The following is a 26,814-nucleotide window of genomic DNA, read 5'->3' on the forward strand; positions in this document are numbered from 1 at the left end:
AGTATTGGTTAAGAAAAATATCATAAAGCTTAATATGAGGTAGTTTTTTTATATTTTGCTACAGTAACAGAGTTATGTTTTAAGGAATAGGAAAGTTTTTCTTTTTGGAATTCCAGACATATGAAGTATTTACATTTTTGTTTGCCGATGTTTTGTCAGAAAGGCAGTGTTGTATCTCTGTGTGTGATGTGTTTGAATGTTTTTATCACAAGACATTATGAAGAGGAAATGGGTGTAAACCTAGATTTTCTTTAAATACAATTGACTCAAATACACATAAATATAAATAAAAGTAAAACCAACATGTCTTCCCACAAATGTTAATTTATTTGTGCCATATACTGTATTTTACTTGCTTATTTTAAACTCCATAAGTATAAGAAAATATAAAAATGAAAACAGGTGATATTCATTTAAATTAATGCCAAAGATCAACTCCATAATTATCTTACCCTTTGCTTACAATTGGGACATTAGACATAATCTTATCAAAAGTTGTGACAGATAGCTGTCTTAAGTAAGATGCTTGATTTTTTTGCAGATCCCTTCACAGTGAAGGGTTAGTGATGACAAGTTGTATCCCTAGACAGTCATCAATGTACTGAGGAATCTGAACCTTTCGTGCTAAATCAGATGTCAGAGTTGGTTGTGTACCGATGGGGTGACTTAATTAGTAGTGAGTTGTGAATCTAGCAGGAAGTAAAATGGGCCCCATTCATTGACAAATTAACAACATTTACTGAAGGGTTAGCTGCTACTGTATATCTATAATAAAAAAGCAGCAATTTCAGTTGCTGGCATAATCCAGTCACACATGAAAACTTAAATGGATCCGATGGACTTTATTAATGGTATTTAACTCCTCTTTTTGTGTTGTAAATTCCTGGAGTATAATAAATGTATAGGATAGTTTCTACTTTTTAACTGAGAATTTCATTTTAATTTAAACTCACATACATAAATACATGTTAAATATGTAATTTGAAAAATATGTAATTTGAACTCATGTACATAAAATGTGGAAGAGTGTTTTTTAAAATGATAGAGTGTACAATTTTACATGGAGCACTTCTATAATTCTACAAGTTAAATAATATAATATTTGGTTTAGTATTTAATAAGAAACATTATTTTGTATTATATCATGCACGTATCTTACAGTAGATCAACCATTTAGGACTGATTTTATTTTACAGCAACATTTTTGTTTCCATATATCATATATATATATATTATTTTAATATAAAAACTGTGCTTCTAGCAAATAATATACAGCATGGTATAAATTTCTGTAAACGAGAATCAATATTGGTTTTGCTATACATGTTAGCCATTAAATCATTACAGGAAATTGCATCACCTGGAATCTTTTCTAACTATAAATTTAGAGTTGGCCTTTTATTCCCTGGTATTCATTTCATTGCTTTCCAGGACGCATAAGACAAATGACTCCATATGAACTTGGGAGGCTGTTCACACCCATTGTGGAGACATTTTGAGCACCTGTAACTGTTCTGATTTATAATGACAATTAGCGGCATTTGCCTTTCTTACCTTGGATCGTTCAAGACTTTTCCTCTGCTCATGGAATGCAGCTGGACTCTTCAAAGCTGGAAAAATAAACAGTAAAATCTGGCTAATTACAACCGATAACACAATTCATTGCACACACTTCCTTAATTACACATAAATAAATGCACATTTACAATATTCTTATTAGCCCTCCAGTTATGACATTCTTCGGTCTTCAGTTACAGCATTTGAAACTGAAACTCAGGCTGGTAGATTTCTCAATCTACCACAATCTACAATTGGAAAACAAATGACTGAACAGGACTCGTTTAGTAAAACAGTAAATATTAAACACTTCATCATTAACCTGGGAGCATCATGCAGAAGATCTACATTCTTTGTGTGGCGTTATATTTTGACATTCTACATTGTAATTTACAAAATGTTACTAATAACTGATAATAATGATTTGTCTTTTATGAAAGTAAATTGAACGGAAATTGATTTTCAATTAATTTATGCATTTGATTTTATGTCTCTTCTCATTTTTCATTTTATCCATGATTTTTGGAACAGCTACTAGGCTTAGATTCAGATCTGCAAGGCATTGTGAAAACATTTCCCATTTTATTTTTTATAACTTTAAACATAACCTATGGTCTTAATCTGAATAAAATTAAACATTATGTCAGTAAATCCCCATTTTCATCAGTTTTTTTTTTGGTTCAATATTAACTTAAAATTTATTACTGTTTTCAGAGTCCCTCTCGAGGTAGGCAATTAAAAAGGCCCTTTCTGTTGGCCTCAGACTGTTTCCATTGTGGAGACAGTAACCTTTCTTAAAGGATATTGAAATCACCTGCTCACTACATAGTCATTCTATACTGTTAAATAAACCTCTGGGATGCCACAGTGAGATCACACATTATTTTTATCGCAGCTGCTGATTCCTGTCATTGCGACTTCAGTGGTTCTCTGAAACTCATATACACATGAGCCTGAAATTGAGCAGAGTGAATCCTAAGAGCCAACAAGCACTCATTAAGAGAATAAAATTTAGATGCATGTTCGTGGTCTCTTCCAAAAGATTTTAAGGATTTTATTTTTCCGTGGAACACTATTAAATTGTTTCCTTTGATAATGATGGAAGATTGTCTTAGATAATCAATGCTGTTCTTCCTTCTAGAGTTTTGCTCTGCTTAAACATTGAATAACTGTGGAAAAAAACTTTGGCTCTTCTTCATGTGTGTTTCTTTTTAGCTTTCAGTATGGAACTAAGCTCTTCTTGGTCCTTTGCAATTTGTACGCTGAAACAGCTACTTCATCTACTGTCATTTGTGATGCAAAAGTTTTGAAATATCTTATTCTTTGTGGTGAGGAACAATACCAGGTTGCATATATACAGCACACAAAGTAGTAGTTTTTCTCCTTGTTAATCCTGTTTTGGTATGTGTCTATTCATGGTTGTCTCTGAAATGTCTTTTGCACTAGGGTTAGTTGAGACTGAGAGAAAGGGCTACATATACAGCAGAGAAAGCTCAATGGTTGTATTCAGTAGATGTGTCCTTCAGTGGAGTCAAGAGACAAGAGGTTACAGTGTATAAAGATGTCTGCTTCTTTTCAAATTTACGCACAGCACTCAAATAACCATTTTTTTTTCTGGCTTCTGTCCTGTCAACAGTAAATCTTAACATCTGAAACAAAGATTATTTGGTTTACCTGATGAATTGCTTTAGTTCAATTATTTAAAGTAAGCTGATTGTGAGATGCAGAGCCAGCAGATATTTTTTTTCAGGGGATATTTCTGACTAATTGAAACTGAATTTTAGTAAATACCTACTCAGACAAAAGTACTGATTTAATCTTGATATTTTTAATGAAGCTTATAGGTGTTGAATTTTGTTAAAAACATTAACAGAGATCCCCATGACCTACAGTATTTGTACTAACCTGTTTTGTTATTAAAATGGCTTGATGTTTTTATGAAAAGATGTAGGATTATTTAGAAGACATTGAGTATCATATAGAAAAGGATCTAACATTTTCACTTTAGTCTTACAAATCATTTTTGTGATTTATGGGGTAATATTTATTAAATCTATTTATTGCTGTTTTATTTTACTTTAAAATGCCAAAGTGAAACACATGAAGAACATGATTCAGTTTTTAGGTCTCTAGGGATGCAGTTTTTACATACATCTTAAAAGACATTTTTACATGTCTTCTAAGATGGTGTGCAAAGAGTTAAGATCATTTTGCGTGATGTTTTATGCCAGAATGGCTTTCTAAAAAGAAAATGTTTATTGAGCATGTAGGAATGAGCTACAGTTGCCCTGTTGAGTTCTACTTAAAAAAGAGACTTGATTTATATCTAAACTGAAGAAGATTGTGCCTGAGTGCTTGTAAAAACCCACCATGAGAGGGGAGTGAGCCACACACACGTCCGGCTGCTTGCCTGGCTGACCTGTGAGGCACTGCTCTCCAGCACATCCCAACCCAGGGCCAAACAAGACTATGAGGCACAAGAGTTGAAGAGCCTAATAAACACCAGATGTTTCCAATGGAAACATACATATGGAATAAACAGCTAAAAATCTGGACCATGACTCAGTGCAAAGAAACCTATAAGTGTTAAATATTAAAATTTCTAGGTATCTTAAGTATAGCATTTTAAATCTGTTTTTGTGCACAAATACTTCTGCAGAACAACTGCATGAATGACACTATAATTACAGTTTTTGTTTAACCAGTAATGCCACTCAAAATACAGAGTATGCTACTTAAACCATGCTTACATAACTTGTCAGTATAAGAATTCAATTGAAAGCATCTTTACATATTATGTTAATGGATTGAGTGACTTTTGCTTATGTTTACTAATGCTGTCCTGTTTCTTGGTACATTTTGAACAGCATAATTTTAAGGCTTGATCAAATATTATTATAGTGATTTTCACAAGGCACTGTTAAAATTCGTTCTAAATATTTTACATATTCCAGTGCTGAAATGAAGACATGCTCATGAAGTATTGAATTCATACACAGTATAAAGGCTACATCAGACTGCACACCCTAGAAAAACATTCACAAAACTTGCCATCTGTTTCACTAACCTCTTATACACAATCAGCAGATAATGTAGCAATCCAGAATTCTTTTAAAAGAACTTGAGTCTGGCAGATCAGACTTTTTCTGAAGACTTTATCTGAAATAGACTCCTAGAAATTGATAGGACATGCCTCTGGAATCCTTTCTCCTGCACACGTTTGAGCAGTTATCTTAATGTCCCTTGCGCGTGCCATTTTGCTAAAATTGCTACTGTGCCAATGATATCACTTCTGCTTTTCTTGTTACAACTCTAGAATATATGTTGAAATCACATGAGAATTTCTCTAACATATTTTTCTGCATAAATGATTCTTCCAAATGAGTAAAATGATTCACTCTTTATTATTGGTAAATACTTGTGATTTGTTTTAACGATCTTAACAATTGTAGGTTTTGTTTAAATTATCATTAGAGCTATAAAAATACACATGACATTTCAGAAAATATATATTTTTTATTCATGCGTTATGTTTTAAGTGTAAAACATAAAATGCTAGATATAAATCCAGTAAATATAATATCAAAAGAGAATTTTGATAACAAGTGTTAGCAACATCAGTAACATTTGAAATTGGGAACAGACTTTAGATTGGATAGTGTTGATTAAAGATGGTACATGCATTTTCAATGCAGGGCCTAAATCAAGAAGACAAAGTCCTAATTCATTGGGGAATCAACAGGTGTTATTCACGTAAATCTATCCCGCAGCAGAGCTGGGTATTACTGGCCTAGATATCTTCTTCAGCACAAGAGCATTCCATGGAGGTCAGCTCTTGGCCTTTCTGTTATTTGTTTGCTGCCAATGGAGTATAAGATGTTTACTGCTTATGCTGATTCAAAGCTCAGCCCTGAAGATCAAGTTTAAAATAATGCAGAGGCTCTAGTTTCTCATTTTCATTAGGTAACCACATTTGGTTGAAAGGCAATCCAGTGTTTTGGCAGAATTTAAAAAGCAGTTAAGATCCTCAAGCAGTCTTGGAGCCTGTACCTAGGTACCTGGCTATGTCTATGTTATTCCAATGATTGGGTGATAATCTTAACTGGTAAAATATTAATACTTAATAGCTGACTGAACACACCATAACTTTATCCCATTAATTATAACAGTAAAATGTGCCACTCAAAATATATGTGGAACCTTTGTCTACAATTTCCTAAATATACCCTTTCATTTGGTTGTGTTGTTTATAATTCCAGAATTATTGAAAAATAAAACAAACATTCTGAATTCTTACATATGCTTTGTGTGTGTGTGTACTGTATGTGGGAAGCTTATAATCTATCAAGATATTTTTTCAAAAAAGTGAAAAAAATGCATTTTTGCAGACTTGTTGAAAATACAGTTCTGTAACCTAAGAACAGATGCTAAAGCAATATGAATGGATTATGGAGGACTTTTAACTTTCTGAGATAATTTTCTGAAGTGATTAATATAGTTTTATTTCTTAAATGCCTACAGACAGAAAAACTCAGATTCCCACCATAAACTACAGCTTTTATACATATAGTCTAAAATTATAAACCTTACCAGTGTACCACTTACCACTTAGAATTTTGTAATGAACTTGTCCTTTAGAATAGCATTTTAAGAGTGTTTTTCGTGAACATCTCTTCACAAAGCTGTAATTTCCATTATGTAAACACTCTCCAGTCTATGTATATGCTAAATGTGCACACTAACTAATTTAGATACAGTGTTATCTTTAAAAATGAAATATACAGTAACCTCTTGAGTATAAGATATGTGTGTCATTGACCTGCTTTAAATCAAGTTCTATCAAGCAGGAAACAGTAACAAAAGGAAACTTACGAGGCATGATACCTTGATCTGCAAGCTGCTCACGTGTTCTCCTTTGCTGTAGCCTTAATTGAAGAACTGCAAAGTAAAAGGTAAAGTTATGAATGCAATTTGTTGTAGCAAGGTTGTCAGCAAGAATACCAAAACCATTACCTGAAATAAGGTCAAAATACAAGGCAGCATATAGAGTTTCAAGAACAAACACATTCTTTCATTTCAACTACCATACATGGAGTAAACGCTTCTATATTGTACTTACGTGTTGCTGCATAAAGGCTATTTTATAGTTAATGTCTCTTAAAAATGTTTCATAATGAAAAGCAGTAAACCAAACCCAACCACTCAAAAAACATATCAGCAAAACAGTAACAAGACATGTTTTTATTTAAAAAAGAAAATTTAGCCCTGCAGCTAAATTGCTTTCTTTAAGACCTTTAATTAGTAGGTGTTATACGTGCTTGTAAAACTACAATCACTTGTAAATTATGAAAAAGAGAATCAGCACCTGTTTCCATATGCAGAGATAAAAAGGCAATGTTGTTATCAAAGATAGCAAATAACTTCCATTTTTTGCTCATATTGAAATCCAAGACGTGCCCGAAGAATGATGAATTGTAATAAGGAAAGCTGATCAAATTGGAAAGTAAAGAATAACTTTGATGTGACTGGCATTTGACAGCATCATGTAAATAGCTCTGGTGATATATAACTAAATTCTTCAGTCCTTCAGACCAGTCTTGATAACCTCAAGATAAACTCTCTGACCCATTCCAGAAGCATGTTTAGTCTCTCTCCTGTGTCCTGTAAGAAGGTGTTCCATTTTGTTTGATTAGCATCCCATGTTAGCGAACGAGGGGACAAAGACTTACTGGTTGTGAAGCAGGCTTTGGAAAAAGTCAAGAACAGTGTTATGCAAGATAAATCTTACTAAAGAGCAAAGGTTAAGCAATATCCTAGATGTGTGGACTCCGTTTGAAAGATGCTTTATCTTTTCAAAACACTGTGTTGTGCTCAGGGATTTACAAGAAAGATTCCTTGACTTCTTAGGCTTCAAGAAAGAATCTGTTGAGTTGCTGTCATATAAAAACATACAAAGAAAAAAAATGCAGGCTTACAAATATTTCTTGAAAACAGGATGTACAGCTATCATAAACACAGCTCCTGGCTTTTAAACAAACCTCCCTGCAGTGTGTGGTCTTATGGGGCGTGGGGACAATAAAAATGAATATTTGCCAGTCAATCACCCAGCTATACAACTAAGTGGATTCCTAGACATGTGATGTACAATCTCTTTGCTCAGTTATTAAACTCTGTTGAAAAGTTGTTTGCCAATTATTTCATCATGTTGATAATATGTGGTCTCCCAGTGTTTTAATGGACTGTGAAGTCACTGATTACAGTTTTCTTTTGCATACTGCTAGTTAATAGTTAGATTGATTTAGATTGCCCTGGTTCATCTTGCTCTGTGCTGGAAGCTACAGTAAGAGACAGGCATTTAATAACTTTTCCTCGCTAACAGTTTTAAATTTATGCATAAATCACATACTGCATTTCCTGCACCATTTGTTGGAATTCTGATTGTCTCAATGTCCAGATAAACTTGTGAATAATGTTACATGGCAAACTGAATAGTTATGAAGTCAATAGAAAGTATCACCACTTCAAACAAAGATTGAAGATTGAAATTAGCAGTTTAGCAATGTTACAATTGATGGATGAATGGTTTCAAAGTTCAATTTCACATAAGAACGTTCCTGTACATTGCAGACTGTTCCAACTCTGGGATGGAAGCTTCTTGAAGCATCAGGAGAATCCTGACTTGCTGTGCTGTCTAGGCTTGAGTATGGTGTGTATTGGAGAAGAGTCATAAGTTTCAAACTGTTTTTGAGTCATGTTGGCGATCTTCTGGAAATGCCATGGCAGACAATATCAAAATTTCACAAAAGCTTGTCTGCAGGATGTAACAATTTGGAATATCAGAACAGAATTAATAATTTAATGCACCATTATTCTCTTGAACTAAATAGTGAGGCAAATGATAAAGTAAAATTAATTTGTTGAAAATACTGATCCCTTACAAAACAGGATCAGTTTAGATAGAAACCTGATTAACTTTGCCTTTTTAATCTTTCAAATTGATGAGTCAATTGAGAACAAATTCTCATTTATAATGATGACCTGTAGTACCAGCTTTCTAAAGCAGAGCATTTGCTGCAGCACTCTAAATGAATTTCCTTGCTCAAGGAGACAACTGCAATGTGCTATCCAGAAACTGAACCCACGGCTCTCCACTTCACAGTGTAGAGCCCTAACCACTACTCCACACTTCTCCACTAAATTCCTAAATTAAGAAAAAATGCATTCTCATTATGTTGTTGAGTAGAGGAACTAATTTTTCTTAAATGCTGTTTGTGTTAGTCTTATTCCCACTACATTTTAGAATATTTTAATTAGTTCTAACAATAATACAAATAAAGTAATACATAATACTGTATACAGTATATGATATAGAAGGAAACACAAAGTGGCTGTCACTGTTACTCTTCACGATTTATTAGCAATTTAATTAGAAATCGCTCTTGCCTTTCAACATTTTTATTATTGTTATTATTGTTATTGTTTGAGTCAAAATAAAATAGGTATCTAGGCGGTTCCAAATCTTTTAAATGCAGTTCCACAATCAAATGTTTTGATAGAAGAAAAATGTTTGCAAAATTTAAATCTGTTGTTCTTCAAATAAAAAGTAATTTTATATACTTGTGCAATACAATGGTGTGTGGTACCTCTGTCAGCAACTGTAATACACTTTGTCTACCATCATGTATGAAACGATTCAACCTCGACTAACTAGTGCAAATAATATTGCACATATTTTTATCTTGTTTCTGCTGCAATATCTTCATATTTAGGCTTGAATTATTAGCCCTTGCCAGTAATACACATCACCCAGCCGATGTGTGAAATGTGATAATTGCTAATATTTGATAACAATCTTGTGATATACTGTAAAAGATTGTTGCATAGGGAGTGGTGTGTGGCTCCCTAGCCACTGTCAGTCATGCAATGAACCTGTCTGAATGTATTGTAACCGCAGATGTGATACCACGTAACATGCACACCAAAGTGTCTGTAAACACTGTGACATTCTTCAGTATCTCAATTGCCACAGTATCCTTTCTAGCCTGAGGTGGTTATAGCATTTTGGTTCAGTCATGATTAGTTCATATTTTCCCAGGTTTTTTGTACCCATAGTCACAAGTACAGTAAAACATAACCATCATCATCACCATCACATCCACATTTGTACTGCATGTCTGCAAAATATTGACTATAATCAGTATGATGTATTACAGGTACTGTACCATTTTACTGAGTTCATGGAAGCTGTAATAGGTTTGATGGGTACAGTATGTCAGTATGAGTATTATTCTTTCCCGCAATGGTGTTTCTTGGTTAATGATGACTGATTTTTGGCATTAGCAGTGTGGCATTAGGTAGATGTTCAGAACATGCAATTAAAGGAGAATATAATATTTCCTAAATTGCAGTTTCATATAATTTGATTTTTGTTTCTCACTAGTTTCTCCTAATAAAGACTTAAGATGGAAGAGATCTTATTTTGGAAAGAAACAATATTTGGGAAGGACATCTGTTGTTGCTTAGAGTCTGCTGAACAAATGACCTAAAACCTTTCTCCTTCTGGAACCAAGTGTCGATAATGTGGCAAAAACACAGGGCACATAAACACACAGATGGATACACTAGGAGAAGTAAGGAATCAATTAATCAGTAATATAATCAAATAAACTTGTTCCAGGAATAGCTTAATTGTCTTAAACATATGCTGCAACTCTTAGTCTTGAGGGATATAGACTCCTCCTAACCCCCACATTGTAAAAATACTTAGGAAAGCTCTAAAGATTATTTTACTAACATATCAAATATTCATATTAAAGAAGGCTTTGTAAGCCATTAGTCTTTGAGGCTACTTCCTTCAAATAATGGAGCTTTGTGGCTCTCATATACATTTTTTTTTAATTTGAAGGTTTACTAATACATGGAATTTTAGTAATACTTATAATAATAAACAGGGTATATCAACTTTAACTATCTTTAAGTTAATGCTTTGTTTAAATGTTCAAAATTAAAGAATTTTATGTCAGTATTAATTAATATGGACAATAGCCTAACAAAGCCAAATAATTGCTTCCTCTTTTGCTGGATGCAGAAAAATGCAAATGAAACACAACAGCTTGAATGCTGCTGTAAACTCACTCATCTTTCCATATCCATATATCTTTCTTATATAAAAAGACACTGATTAATAACTCAGTTTAGAACACATAATGGAACCATTATATTTCACTTATAGACTTGTTTTTAGCTTGTACAGTATATAAAAACAAGTATATCATCATTAATGTGCACCTTGGAACAATAGTGGGAACAATGGGACCATGCAGAAAATATATAAAATATTGTAAAACAAATATATTGGTTATACTCACTCATTCTGAAAAAGCCATTTGTTTTTCATGCCTTGAACCATACAGTAGCTACAAACCCCCGAGCTCAGCATGGGAGAATGAGGAAGTGAAGACAGACTCCTCCACCCTTCCCACCTTTCAGCCACTTGTCTTTTAACACATCACAGGCAACATTGCCCCTTATTGAAGGTTCCATGCGCATCCATCACCAACAGCACCACATACATGTACAGTACTTGCACACGCCTGGGAGGCTGCAGAGGTTGTTGTATCACTGAAAACTGAGAGAGCGCACCTTACCCTAAGTAACATTTAGCAAATTTCTGACACTGCTTAGGGAATCTCAGTCACAGTTTGCTAGTGATTGACCTGACATAGAATCATACCTGTGACAACAGAGCTCAACATGTGCTTGACTGAGCACCTTTACTGGTTGAGCTGCTCAGGAGGTTCCACAAGCATGTTCTAATGAATAATGATTATGGACACTGTGATATAAGCGCCCCCTGGTGTGTAGTGTCTTTGGGAATGTATTACCATTGGTCCCATTTTAAGAGAGGCAGTTCAAAGTTTTCAAAATCCAGTTGATAAACAAGCCATTAAACTTTATAATTATCCACATTCCACATTGGCACATACACTGTACGTAGAAAGTTTTACACTGAATTTAATGCAGTTTAGTAAAGTGTAAATGAATGGTGGCTTATCTGAAGCTATACTACAGTATAGATCAGATTAGTGTTTGTTTCAGATCAGTATAGTGTAATACAGATCAATGTTTGTTTTTTGTTTAGTAACGTTTTGTAAACTAATGGAGATAAGAACATTAGAATGGAGAAGAAGCTACAGTATGTGGCCAATCAAGCCCCTGAACTGAATCAAACAAGTGAACTAAACATTGCCATGTCTCCTGTACAGTTCTCCTCTCTACCAAGTTGTTTTGGACTTAGCAGGTTGGAGATGAGTCTGTCATCATGCACTATGAGGTCACAACTATACTGTGCACTACTAAACAGCAGTATGTAAACTGAAGCCTGAAGTGTTGTATTAGCATTACTGTATTTAAAAATAACTTGGAGACGAAGCCATTACAGTATTCATTTTATTAATTAAAATATTTGTCTTTTATGAGAATGGACATATCTGCATTAAATGGTTCTATAAAAGTAGTCATCTACTAGATAATATGCTTTTTTGCCTTGGTTGACTCAAAGGTGCAAATACTTGCAACTTTTGTTTCTCAAAACTAAACTGAACTGGTAGTTGTGCTGGTTTGGGTCTGTGTTGGTGTAATCACAGGTTTCATGTCCCTCTGGATTGAATATCTCTCACAGCAATAAGAACCAGATGATTTACACTAATGCTTTATAAATAGCAACACCAGTTGTCTAGAGAACATATACTTGCCAAAAGGCTTTTATACAACACTGGCAGTTAGAGATGAACATAGCAACATGCTATGCAATAGGAAAATAAGAAATATCCTTGTATCCTTGTTCAAGACATACTTTATAACAATCAATGTCTTATTTGTAACAGAATCAAACATTATGATAGCATACATTAAAAATCAGTAGTTCATGTTCCTATCGACCATTAGCAAAGTACTGTAGGTCCACAAGACTGGAAATAAAAAAATACATTACTGGCCTTTGGCCTTGCCCTTTGATGTATCACTGTCGTCCTTGTAACTGTTGATGCTTCATTTCCCCTGACCAAAGCAATTGTTGCTTAAGGAGGCTGTGTACTGCCATTACCTCTGTGAGATACTGTAAAGTCAGGAATGCAGGTGGAGCTTGGGCAGAAGAAAATTAATTAAAATGCACAGCAATAGTACTTGCAGGAAATCCATTCCTTGCCAATAACTGGATGTTGTTATTAAATATTGATTGAGTAATAGGTACTCTGCAGACAGAAATTTTGCAGTGGAGGAGATGTAAATGTATCGTAAGAGCGATTCTGACATGGGATACTTTTAGGGGTGTTTTCTTCTAGGTGCATGATTTCTAAAAGATCCATTGTTTAAATACCCGTTTTTTATGGTTATACATTTAAAATAGAATATTTTGCCTGATATCTTAACTTGTTAATGTCTGTAATAATATAGTAAACAGAGGATAGTGAATAAAATAGTAATTACTTTTTAGTTTTAATTATTAAGCTTGCCAGCCCAAAACCTTTGAACCTCCTACACTACTATGATGTACTCTGATTGTACTACACCACCAGCTTCAAAGATCACAAAACTTTCAGGGTATTACTCAGAGACTTCATATAAGAAGTTTGTTTATTTTTGTTGATGTAGTGCCTCTGTTCTCACCTTTACTGCTACAGTTCTGCTACTATGGCAACCTCTTTCATGTAGATAATGGCAGTGAAGGGTAACTTGTATTCGACTAAACTATGCCACATTTAATTAGTGCTCCTTTTGTCCTATCACCTATATGAGAACTGTACCCTGAAGCCTGCCTTAATTGCTGAGACAAAGCACTGGGTCTACAAAGTGGAGCTGTCTCCTGTTCCATTTATCAGCTAAACAGCCTATTACATTGCGAGTTTCTGACAATCTGACTGTCTTTAGAATGTATTTAATGAAACTGAAAAGTTCCAAGGACTGTGTATTAAGACTTTAATGTCACCACAATTTTACTATCTGTGGTAATTAAATGAAAACCTTCAAAGTGGGAGGAAAGAAAGTTTATGCATCTTCTTTCATCCACTAGTTTTAGGGAAACCTCTGGAATCCTGTGCTGTGATACTAATGTTTGTTTGTTTGATTTTAGGTTATTCAAAAGGATTTCTCAAATTTGGCACTCTACCCAATGCATGACATCAGCGGCAGATGTAAAGAGTCATGGGAAACTGACAGTTCACCACCAATCACCTGCCCATTGCTTTTGTAAACATGTCATCATTTTCACTGCCCGACATCTTCACTGAATAATGACTTATTGTCCTTCTATAAAAACAAAACACTGGAGTGAGCTGCAAAGACAACACCTACCTCTTTAAAAGAAGTTCATATTTAGTTTATCATTTCCCATGGAGAAAAAAGCTATTTTTGATTGTTATGCAGCATACAATAAGGACAAGTATTGTCAGGGGGATTAGCAATGGTGGTGGCCAGGCAAGAGAGTACATTGAATTAATACCCGGGGCCTTTGTACCTGAGATTCTTGGTCAAAATCCAGCACAGTCCACACGTGAGTGGAGTATAGTGGTCTTTATTATTCTTCAAAGTACACTAGCCCGAATTGGGAGAATGAGTGTTTAATATTCTACGTAACTTAACGAAATATTCACAGTACATGAAGCAATGGGAATGGACTGACTGGCTGTTGAGCCATTAATAAAAAGCTCAGAGTTTAGAGATCTGAGCAAGGTAATTTAGGACAGATCACAATCTATTTATTGCACTGGCAGAGGGCTTCTTGTATGTAATCCAGAAGCTTTCTTATAAAGACTTTCTACAGAATTTCTCAAGTGCTACAGAGATATAGCCGTATACAATCAATTAGCATTACATAACAAGAAGAGAGTAATTGGTAAAATGTGTATGCGGTACCAAACATACATCTGCAGTGTATTACTAGTTAAAATGTGTTTTAAGTAAAACAGAGGATTTAAACATGCTTACCATGCCACATTTCTGACTGTGCACTCTTGCCAGTTTTGCTTCCTCTGAGGAAAGGATAATTTCCCATTGTTAGTTGTTCTAAACGAACTAAAGGAAAAGCTCAATTTCACTTTAAACTGTTTGTTAGCAATTACCATTTTGGAAAGTCTAAAAATTATCCAGCAGTTTGCAGGACACACAAAATTAATATTGGTCTTGCAAGTACATGTTTGCTCTATTTGGCTGCATATGCAAGCATTTTCTTTCACCCTCTAAGGTTTCGTTGACTAATGACACTATTAAAGCTATGACCTTAAACCCTAATGGTGTTAATAGAATAGTTTTATATGCAGCGACATTATAATTTAATGGAAGTAAGAAATATTTATTTTGTTGTCATAAAAATAAACAGTATTGCAAATACAGTGATTTCTCATCGAAATCGCTTAGACTGAGTTGTTTAATATAGGTATAAATGGCTATCAGGTTTTATTTTCAGAAAGAAATACAGTGTGCACAGAGGTTGTGTAATTGCACACTTCCTTAACTGTATTCTCTCCCCGACTGTCCTGTTTATTCTTCTAATAGGGTTTAACTTTTTAACATAACATTGATCAATCAGACAAAAAGGTTCCACTATAAATAGTGTGGAATTCAGTTACATTTTAACCAGAAAGGTGGCAGTATTGACCACGTCGACATTTTAAAAAATTGTATGAGTTGTATTAATTTGAGAAACTGTATGAAATGAATGGAGTTTAAAGGAGTTTGAAAAGAGTTTGTGCTGTTTTGACTCCAATAGGTATGAGTTGATTCAGATCTAGAATTTAAAGCCAGAGCCGTACACTGCAGATAACCCCTAACCTCTGTGTAAAGTCAAGCAGGCAAATGGTTGACAGTTTCCAAATATTATATAAGTTGCATTCAGAAAATAACAATCAAAATATACAGAAAATTACGGAAAAGATATAAGTAAAAAAAACATTTCCTGAAATATTTCACTTTTAAGATGGCATTGGAATGTTATTATATTAATAAGTGCTCAGTTTCAGAATGATTTAATGTTTTCTGTAAGTTACAATACCCATGAAAACACACACCTTTTCTTTTAGTGGGTGTAAAAAGAATTTTTAAATAACAATAGAATTTGGAAATGAGTAGATCCCTGTAATCCCTGTGTAGTAAATTCTCATTTTCACAACTGACAAACATTTTGAGTTTTAGAATCAATTCTGTTAAGAACAAATTCTACACATTCTAAGATGCGCTTACTGAATAAAAAAGTATTATGATATGTAATCAGGATATACAAATAATACACTTTGTATATTATACATCCAAATTATTTTCATTTTGAGAATTGTGGTGTCTATAATAATTTCTTTGGCTAAACTCCTTACTAGTCAGCTCCACAGGACAGTAAATCATCCAGTAAACATGGATGATTTAAAAATGTACCAACTACATGGAATTCACATAAGAAAATAAATTACAAAACATAGAACACATTTTAAAGAATTACATGAAATACTATCACTATTAAAGAAATATTATCACTCCAATTGAAATATGATCAACAACAAAAATCCAAGAGACTTAAATATTGCTTACCTGATCTGAACTTGCTGCGAATCAGCAAAGAGTGTTCTGAACCAAGAAGAGTCATGATGTTCTTTTTTTTTCAAATCCAAACGTCAAGAAAAAAAACAAACCTCACACTTCAAACCAATAGCTGGCTCCAAGGAGAGATAGAACAGAACTAGCAAAAGGTACTTCATTAAAAAAGGGAAAAAAAATCAGCATGTGTCTTTAAATGTCTACACATTACTCGTTCCCTTGAGGTCCGTGCTTAGATTCAGTGAGCCAGCAAAAGTTGTGAAAGGTTTTGGTCCCATCTAGCACTGATCCTCCACAAGAGAGCAGATGATATTCCTGTGCTGGGAGGGTCTAAAAGAGTAAAGAGGTGCAGAGCCCTCCTACAGCTGAAAGTTTACTATCAGCGTAGTCCGTGCTGGAGGCTCCCCTGTCAAAACGTCTGCTCAGGACAGTCACGAAAGAGATGTGGGGCTTTGCTATCCAATCCCAGTCACTACAATCTGCATATCAGCCACTCCTAGGGCATGGCTGCTGATGGAAGGGCTCTGGAGTGAAAGTAAACAGAAGTCAGTAAGTCTCACTCCCTTAACTCTTTCACATCTAACGAAAAGGAACTCTTTATCTTCCCCAGAAAGGTTCTGACCTGGTTGAGTGGTGGATTTGATCAGCCGGGAACAGATAAACTAAGTCACTGTTCCTGATCATCTAAACAGATTTTTTACGAAATTGTACAGCGGTTATTTTCCTTATTTATGACTTCTTTGGATGTATTTAAACTTAAACAGGGAGCAAAATATTCATTCAAATTTTGTAAGCTTGCTATGGTTCTAATATCCAGGGTTGTAATAAAGTTAACAGATGCTTTCATTTAGTTTTCAGGAATGAATCTCAGTAAAATTCTGGTATTAAACAAGCAAAATTCCACCTCCCACGTACACATGCACGTGCATCTGTATTTTACACATATTATGTCATATTTGCTGGATGACTGTGAAGACATTACAATCACGTCATGCCAACTGTCTCTTGGATCGTGTAACATTTACCCCTGATAATCTCTCCAAATGTGACACATTTGTATGGAATTACATTTACAGCTTTTGTCCAAAGTTCTTTAGTAACTTGTGATCTTTCTTCACCTCTTAAGGAGTATTAAAATTTCTGTTGATGTGTTTTAAAACATTGCATTGTTTTTTTTGGGGGGGGGTTCTGCTACTGATAGTCAACACTGGCTTTGTCTGCCTTTTTAGGAGGGTTTGAATGAGGTTTGCAGTTCTAAAACAATACTGGTGTACATTCTAAACCTAATGGCTGTTCTATTTTACTGTATATTTCCACAAGTTGTAACAACTTATGCACATATCACTGAACTTGACTGTTTGACTGCAGTTGTTTCACTGATTTGACTGATTTTTCTTTTTTAAATCCTCTGCTCACTGATGAAGTGGTTTTGTCTAACAGCTGGGAATGCGCCAAGCAAGTGGTCACGATGTGTATAATGTCACCATTCCTTCTCGGCTGTCAGAGCCAAGACCCTCACTGATGACAGAACACAAAGACCAACCATTTCACCAAGTCTAAATGAAATCACCTCTCTAATCAACTTAATTTATGAAGCTGTCAGATACCCGATTCTCCCATCTTAGCTTTATGTTATTTTTATGATTGGCATTTGTATTCTTACACATACTGTATAAAATGTTTATTCTGGACTTTTTGTAAGAGTACAACTAGACTACATTGTGTCATGTATAGCTCTAAAGACAAAGCAAACAAAATAAAAATAAAACAAATGGCATCCAATGAATGGTCTAGCAGAAAATGAGTCCAGCCATATTCATTTAACTTGTCACTTGCCTAGCATGTATAGTAATACAGGTTGCCATATTGGTTATAATCAAGTATAGATAAAATGTAATAATGATATGATGTGTGTGTCTGTCATAAACTTGTGTTAATGGAGGTGAGATCATTTCACCATAATAATAAAGAAGTTTAACTACTAAACTGAATAAGTTAGAATTAAAATCCTTGCCTGCTTAAGGTTCATATTTGAGTATTGCACATGAAATACTGGTGCTTGTTGTTAATAAAGTATTTTTTCAAAACTCCAATTATTAAAACAACAGTGAAAAACCTAAAAACGTAATAAGAGAAGTTGAGAGCGAATGTGAAGTCAGTATATTGAAATCAAATACTTTTGTATCATAATATTTAAGTGTCGGCACAGTTATGTTTTTTTATAAAAATAAACTGGTACTCATACATTTCAGGTCTTCAGCTAAACTTGTGAAGTTTTTATGAAGAATTCATTATATGTATATGTAGCTACTTCAAGATTATTAAAGTTTGTGAAGAACTGTATTTGAGCTGCTTCTTTCAGACTAACAAAGTAGGTTAAACATTAAAATCTCTGCTTTTCTCTTCATTTAACTACAGTACAGATTCTTTGAAGGACTGCTTTCATGAATATCAAAAGGATTGAAAGGGACTAAAATACTTAATATTTCTCAATTCATAAAGAATCTAGGGTGTTTTCCTTTGATGTGTAATGTTCTGAACTTTGTTGGAGGAATCTGGCATTTTCCTACTCCAGAAGAACGAAATGGGAATTCATTATGAAGGGATCTGTGTTTATGAAGAATTCAGATCTTAACAGATAAATTCTATCTACCCTCAGACCTTATATTTTTATGGTGCTCCTTGTCCCTTTTAGTAGTTATCTGTATTATCCCTTTTATTCTTTTTGTTTTTGCAGTGATCATTCTCTTTATCAATGTCTCCAAAAAGCATGGAATTCAATTTATTCGCCTGTTGTTTCTAATTTTCTTGTTTAAAAGAGATCAAACAACTTAAATCTGCAAAAATGTAGGAAGAACTGACCACAGCCAGTGTTTAGGTAAGAAAAAAGCAAAAGGTAAGTAGAGCCAACAGACATCTAATACAGTAACGATTGTCTTAAAACATACTGTTATGTATGCTGTGCTGCTCATTCTTTGTTTCATGAAAAATGTGAAAAATAATGAGTAGATTATGTTAAATAATCAAAATCGGGAAGCAATGAGCAATTTGACAGTACAAACTATTAAAATGTTATAAAGAAATCACAGGAATTATATAGTTTATTTTAATGTGAGAGTACATTAAAATAAAAGGTCATTTGATAATTTTAAACATTTGGTCTAAACAGTGTGAGAAATCTTTTTTCTTAAGTTTTTTATTTAAAAAGACTTTTAACTATTTTTCATTGAGGTGGAACTAATGAATTGGGCTGAAAACATCTTGTTTCTAGTGGCTCTGGCTCCACCTCAAATATCAACAGCTTAGGTCTGATGACTGAGACAGTAAGAGAGTTGATGTTAACTGCAGTGCACTGTCTGGAGCCAGACATGCCAACAAAAGCAACAGTCCTCTGGAAAACCTGCAAGTAACAAACAGCTAACAATTGATTTGTCAGTGCGGTAATGCTGGAGGCAGACAGAGCAGCTGGTTTTTATCTGTCTGAAGCCTATTGGTCTCAGTTACAATGTTGCTTAAATTATAGCTCTTTGCTTACAGTTTGTATTCTTGTTGGCCCAAAGAACAGTCCACTTCTGCAGGTAAACACATTTTAACAATTTATAGTGGGCATAAAAGCTCAGAATCAAGCTCTTATAGATGTGCAGTTTTGATCCAGCTAACTGCTCACATTTAAATGTATTGCCAAAAGATTTAATGAAATATATATTATGCAAGTACACAGAATGTATTATTTATTTAACATTGTTTTTTTTATTAGAACAGAAGTGCCTACTAATTGTGAGCTAGAAAAATGCAGAGCATAGAATGATATATTAAGAAATGTATTGCTAATGCTAGGTCCGTAGTTAGGTAAACATAAAAGGGTTAATGTGCAGTTCCAAAGAATAAATATTGTACTCTATGATTCATCCAGTGATAATCAAGCCCATCAGTGCTATCAGAGAAGTAAGGGATTTTGCACACTGTTACTTTTTTATTTTGAATTGTGTTAAATAATGAAGTTAAGCTAAAAGGGCCACATGAGAGGATCGTTTAATAGCAGCTCATCAGGCATGGCTGGGACTTCATAAAGAACTTCTTAAAAAAAACAGAATCAAAACTGACATGAGCAGTTTGAAGCCAAATCCTCACAGCTCCTTGGAGACATAGGGAACATTTACTTTGGTGTGAAAGTGTGAGATTTCCTTCAAGCTGGCAAAAGCAATCTGAATGGAATCCAAAATAAAAGAATGAAATCACATAGGTTGACTCACATGGAATTCTAAAAGCACAGACTATTATTTATGCACTTGTGATGTTTACATCTGTGTAACTGATTTTGCTGTTTGCTTGTTCTTTAGGCCAATGAATCAGGGAAACAAAAATGCCTCAGTTATATAAAAAAATGATCAAAAATGATCCCCAAGGGTTGTCTCATTAATGCTCACTCTTAATTGACAATTATTATCAGTATTTTTGTAATGTTTCAGGCTGCATAATATTTCTGAAGCCATGCCAAACTTTAGTTTTATTTCATGTGCTGTTGATTGTTTATAGTATCACTTTCTGATGTTTTCACAACTGAATGGGGAAATGTGAAAGCACTTGTCCATGTTGGGCCAAATTTACTGTTTACAGCATGCTTAATGAAAGTATCATAAGCACAATTAAACTGTCCTGGAGCAGTCTGGGGGCAAAGTAATTAATCATTTGTCATGCAATTAATACACAATTTTCACAAACTTTTATATAATTTGTAACTCATTTTAACAGATTTTCTACATTATGTCATGATTCCCTCTCTGGATTTCAGAAATGCAATTGAGCATTGTACTCAGAGACACTAGGATGTAGTTGCTTCAGTTTTGTCTATCTTTATGTGAAATATAATGAAATCTGTGAAATGCTTTGTCCTGTACAAAACATAGAAACAATATTATAGATATTCATACATAAGCCATCAATAATTATTATTATTTGTGACTGGATATAAGTTCTCCTCAATTTACTTTACAATTAGTGTCTTTCATTGAACTTCAATTCTTAATCATGCATTCATGGATGCTGTATTTAGTATACTGGCAAATCATACTGGATATAAGTCAGTATTTTGAATAAGCTGTGAATTTCTGTGATTTTGAGCCATTTGCGATCATTGAAAAATTAATGCTGACCATGGCTGTAAATACCAGGGACATAACTTTATGAGCCAGTTTTGGAAGATAAAATCAAGTTAAATCATTTCCCATTATTGAAACTACTTCACAAACACAACAGCCACAAAGTATGGTTAATTTTCAGAGAGGTAAATTGGGTGAAGCAGTTTATTTTGGTTAGTTTGCCATGAAATCATTCTTACATACCCTTAACAGACTTGACTAAAATGTAGCCTATGTTGGCCTAATTTCTGTTGGTAGCCAGAAGTGTGAAAGTTTTCAAATAATGCTCGAAGTACACTTAAAAAAATATTCTACTGTACAGCAGTGGTTGACTGTTAAAATGTAAAGATATTTTTCAACTTTATGCCTCTCTTTCATACTACATTTTAAGTAACATTTTTATTAATAATTTAAAAGGGCTTGGTATGGAACTGTCAAGACCTTAGTTAGTTTCAAGAATTAGTACAATTCTATGAAACAGAGACCTCTTCTTTAATAAGATACTGTATAATATACAATATAGCAATAATGTTTCTTTAAATATCTATCTGTCTTCAGTCTACATTTGGTGAGGGTTGAAATGTGATAAAATCTTAATAAAATTGAGAAGAAAGGGTTCTTTTTCATTCAATGTTCTGTAAATGCATTTTAAGGATTGATTGCTTGATAGATTTATACATACTGTATTAAACATTCACAAGGGATGTCATCTGCTGGAACAAACAGAATACATTGGGCTGATTAGGCCTCTCGGCTAGGACATTGTTTATGTCCCAGGTGGGATACTATTGCTATACACTTAAGCGAAATTGCTCCAGTACAATGTCCTACTGTACAATTTTTTGGAATTTGTATTAGAAAAAGAACATGATAAAAATAAGAACATCATTGTATCTCTTTGAGTGTTGAAAATGAACTTCCCACTAAAATTATTCCCTTTTCTAGTTTTAAATCAGCTATTCATATTAAATAGTAATTGTTTAAATAATCAATGTAAGCCTTTTACAATTTTCCTTTTTTGACTCCACAGAAGCTCGAACACTTCTGTTCCAATCAGATCATAGTTAATTAGAAAAAAATATATAGTCCTAAAGGGCATTTAACATCAATATTGTGATAAATGTATCTAAAAAAAATAAACTACCTGAAAGAAAATCACAAAATTATGTCCATTTTAACACTGCAATTATTGTCTGGATTTCATGAGGTTATTAAATGAACATATTAAGTTTATCTGTCATGCTTGTGTGGATTCGGATTTTTTTCTTAAGACTATTAAAAATAAATTGAAATGTTTACGTAGTAACCCTAGGCAGAGCTGTACATATTTTCATGAGCATGATTTGGAATGAATATTTTCTGTTTTGTCAAGTTCTACAGTACGTCATTACAAGAAACTTGAGAGATTCCACCCTCTGGGCTCAAGAGTAAACCTTGTTTAATAGCAGCCAGTCCCCTGTAAAGCGAGCACTATATATAACTTGTCAGTATGTTTCCTACTTCATAACATATAACTTAATCCCTTGTGGGTAGATTCTGCTAAGCAAAACCAGACCAGCCAGTTAGTTTTGTGTGTAACACAACATACAACATTTGTATTTCAATTTTTAAGGTATAGCCAAGAATAGCATAGAGAATACTTTTCAGTATGTTCCTATTTGAAATAAACAGCAGAGGGATAATCTGAATTCTTAAAGTTTAGGTCAAGAGTACCCTGAGACATATCACCCCATGTCCCTTCAACATGAGCTGTGGGATTCAACAGAGACTCTTAATGGCTCTGAATTGAACTGAAATTCTATTCTAAAAAATAATCTTATCATCTTCATGATTACTGCATTAATTTGTAACTGAACACATTCAGTTATATGTGATTTATTTCACATATTGCTGTATTTCCAATTTCTGCAATTAATTTGGTACAGTATACAATAATCAATGTGACCAAGTGACTCTGGAAAATGAGATTCATTATAAAAGGACATAGCTTTAGGCAAATGTGTGGACAGAAGCTGACATCTGTTATCTGGAGCTCTTTGGACATAGTTTGTAAAGCATCCATTTAAAGCAACAGATGATACAAAAACTATTTGCAATTGTCTGAAAGCACAGAAAATTCCTCAGTAATTACTCTGTATTTGGTAACAAAAGACCAGAAGATAGACTATTATTTTAAAATGATTTTGTAGTTGAGTATGATTTACAGTGACTGGGTGATGTTCTTGGGGAAAAAATCAGTAGTGTAATCTATAAAAAATATTGTGATACTTTATTGCTAAAAATAACCTTTAAGATAGGTCTTGCATTTTATGCCTTCAAAAAACTTAGACTTTAGAGTTTTGCTCCATTTGCAAATACCTGGAGAGTACACACAGACATCCCATATAAGTGAGCACCTCAAACACATTACAGATGTCCAGTTTCACTATAATTATCAACCTTAATATATTGTAGTGCTTTCTGGGTCACGTGGGTATGTGCCCTCGCCGCTCCTGCCTCAGGTCGGCCCTCCACCACTGGGTCTCGAACCCAGACCTCTGGCGTTACTCAACAGGGAACCACCCAGTTGAGCTAAAGGGAGATCTCCACTCAGTGCGACCTGAGGCAGGAGCAGCAGGGGCGCATACCCACGTGAACCCCGAAAGCATTACAATATGAATCTGTCCTTACAGGGTTTCTGTTTTGATGCATACAGTACGTTTTCCATTTGAATGTGCCTGGGATCTGTAGAAAATAAACGTTTTAAAAATTGCAAAGGCTTAAGCTAGCAGCACATTATTGATAACTTTTCAGCTTCTACTTGTACCTTCTGTAGTAGTGCAGTTCACAAACTTTAATTAAAAAAAAAAATACTAAATTATTTTGAGTCAGCTACTGCCAAAAATATTGAAAAGGAATGCTATGAACTTAATAAAGCTTACCAAAAAATCTTAGTATGTGTATTGTATTTAATGATGCAGGGCCTGAGTCCAGAGACATACAACATTAAATATTTTACCCAGAAAGTCACCTGGTTTCCTGGGTAACTGCATTACAGTGTGTCTACATCATGAGCCATGTAGCTAAAAACAATAGTCAAATCAGACTCCTAGTGTGCCTGCCATAGATATTTATTGCGGTAATAAGATATGTGATCATAAATGACCTTTTATTGATGTTAGTTATTAATACCTCTTATTTCTTTTTATAGAATTATTGTAATTATCTGCTTTTTGCTTATTACGTCATGCCTTTTGTTTGAATTAATGGATTTTTGTAGCAAAGTTGTTTGACTATCTAATATCGAAATAAGATATTTTAATTAAAATTGAGATGTAATTGGCTATAATTAAGGCATGTTTTCTCTAGACTTTTAACAGCTTCCAGACTCTTTTTCTGTGACAGCTACAATGGCATTTATAAATATTACATAACCAGCAGAACCTTGTAATATCCAAAACTTTAGGGGTCCTGTAAGAACACGTACCCTGAGGTACTAACGAGGATATGCTAATGGTCTAATGTGCAAAGATGCCATGCAAAGTGCTCAGCTCCTGTGCATGTGACTTTGAGCAACCTTTACACCTGGCACTGGTGCTATATGTTATGTTCTGTCTAATAAGCTTTCAGCATGAATTGCAAAGTGCAGTCCAGTGCACAGTGACAATTAAAGTGTCAAAACGCTCAGTGACAGGTGTTAGTGTGAGAGTGAAGTTTGACCAAAGAAAGGAAGGATGAATGTCTCATCCAACTGCAGATTTAGACTTCATGTTGTGACTGTTTCTCTACTGCAAGCTGAGCTAATTTGTTTTTAATTATTATAAAATTACATCTGCATTTTGCTCCTATTTTGTTTCCATGAAAACTTTAACACCCAGTACACAAGTACACACCCTACGCATGCTGAACATCTATTGTATGTTCTAGCTTGATATTAATAATAATAATAATAATAATAATAATAATAATAATAATAATAATAATAATTGCTTACACTTATATAGCGCTTTTCTGGACACTCCACTCAAAGCGCTTTACAGGTAATGGGGACTCCCCTCCACCACCACCAATGTGCAGCATCCACCTGGAGTATACCAATATTAGTTGGTATACTGTAGTTATTTCCATGTTAGCTCTACTGCTTTAACTTTCTCCCAGCCTGTGATGCCACAGCTGCAATATAGGAGGTGTTTATTTTGAAAGAAAGCTTACATCAGCTCTGTATCATTGTACATGTATACTGTATACTATCTATTCAGAAAAGTAGTAAAATGATTTTTGCATTAGCACATATTTTTCACGATCCTGAAAAACTCCACATGCACTTACAATTATTTTATCTTTGTGTGCCAATATAGTTTTATGTATTTTATACAGAGCAATGGGTTTTGTATGTTCCCATGTGTTCATGTGGGTTTCTGCCAGGGGATCCAGTTTACTCCCATCTTTCAAACACATGCTGGCTAGATTAAATGATGGGTCAAAATTGTCCTTGTGCTGTAGTTCTGCAAGACTGCCATCCTGTTTAGGGTTTCGTTCCACCTTGAATCATGTCCAGAATTACAGTGACTCTAGTTTCATCCATTATGCTTACCAAGAACAATCTGATTTCTGGATGTTAATAATAATATATATATATATTGCTTACATGCACTGTATATATTTATTCACAGTGCAAATAAAAGGTGAAGTTTAAGAGTGTTTTTAACTTGTGATAAAATTGTATGGAACGAATCATGCTTATCTTGTTTTAAAATCTAATTTGACTGAATGGAAAGGATAGTGGATCACAGAATGTTACTGATATCCAAAGCTCCTGAGTTACATTTCTGCTGCCATTAAAAGATCTTAAATATCACTTATACTACTACTGTTTGATATAAGACCATAAGAACAATTAATGAAAACAATTTTTCAATGTAGTCCACTTCATCCTTAAAATTAGCTGGATAGTATAGATTAGTGTGTTTTTAATAAAATAAACAATGTGAGCACTTAAGAATGGAAGTGTATCTTCATTTTAGTTGACAATTTCTTACAAAACATTGGGTTCAATATTTTCAGCTACCACAGAAACATCATTTAAGAGATGCAGGGATTGATATATCATATACTGTATACAGTATATTGAGAGCCATTAAAAGCACAACAAAGTACTGAAACCAATGAGTTCAAACAAAAGTTCCTCAGGAAAACTAAAAACTTAATTTATTGTGAGGTTTTCAATTATCTTTAATTTAATCACAGTTTAATGCAGTTTAAAACACCTCCTGTATAAACCTGAGTATTATTCATTTTGTACATCTAAAAAATGATTAACTTCTTTTTCATTTATTGAATGTTTCTGAAATTAGGAGTCCTCATTATATCCTGTGTATCTTGTAATCCCTCCCTATGCATAGAAAATAACAAGCCTACTGTATATCCAAAAATGAGCCACGAACAGTTTCTTGTACATTGGTTGAGTGAAGTTTTTATTTTCTTCCCAAGTAATCCATGGGAGAATGTTCTGATGCTGCGCATATAAATAAAATAAAAAGAAAAGTTAATTTCTAGGGCA

At 34.0% G+C, this 26,814-nt stretch overlaps 1 protein-coding gene across 14 annotated transcripts in view; it reads right to left on the reverse strand.

The window, feature by feature from the left end:
- Positions 1–26,814, reverse strand: part of myocd (myocardin) — a 166,423-nt gene that overhangs the window by 25,826 nt on the left and 113,783 nt on the right. For 5 of the 14 annotated variants that reach the window (XM_088599598.1, XM_088599597.1, XM_088599599.1 and 2 more), the window contains exons 3-4: positions 6,430–6,495; positions 1,555–1,610 (exon numbers count right to left, since the gene is read on the reverse strand). In XM_088599598.1, coding sequence (XP_088455724.1) covers positions 1,555–1,610; positions 6,430–6,495 — 122 coding nt within the window. Of the gene's footprint in view, positions 1–1,554; positions 1,611–3,926; positions 4,018–6,429; positions 6,496–6,922; positions 7,281–14,541; positions 14,586–16,131; positions 16,517–26,814 lie in introns of those variants that run through there. The other 9 variants (XM_088599610.1, XM_088599604.1, XM_088599609.1 and 6 more) reach the window with 8 other exon arrangements.

Source organism: Lepisosteus platostomus, chromosome 11 (genome assembly GCF_059453375.1).
Source record: "Lepisosteus platostomus isolate fLepPlt1 chromosome 11, fLepPlt1.hap1, whole genome shotgun sequence".
Taxonomy (NCBI): Eukaryota; Metazoa; Chordata; class Actinopteri; order Semionotiformes; family Lepisosteidae; genus Lepisosteus; species Lepisosteus platostomus.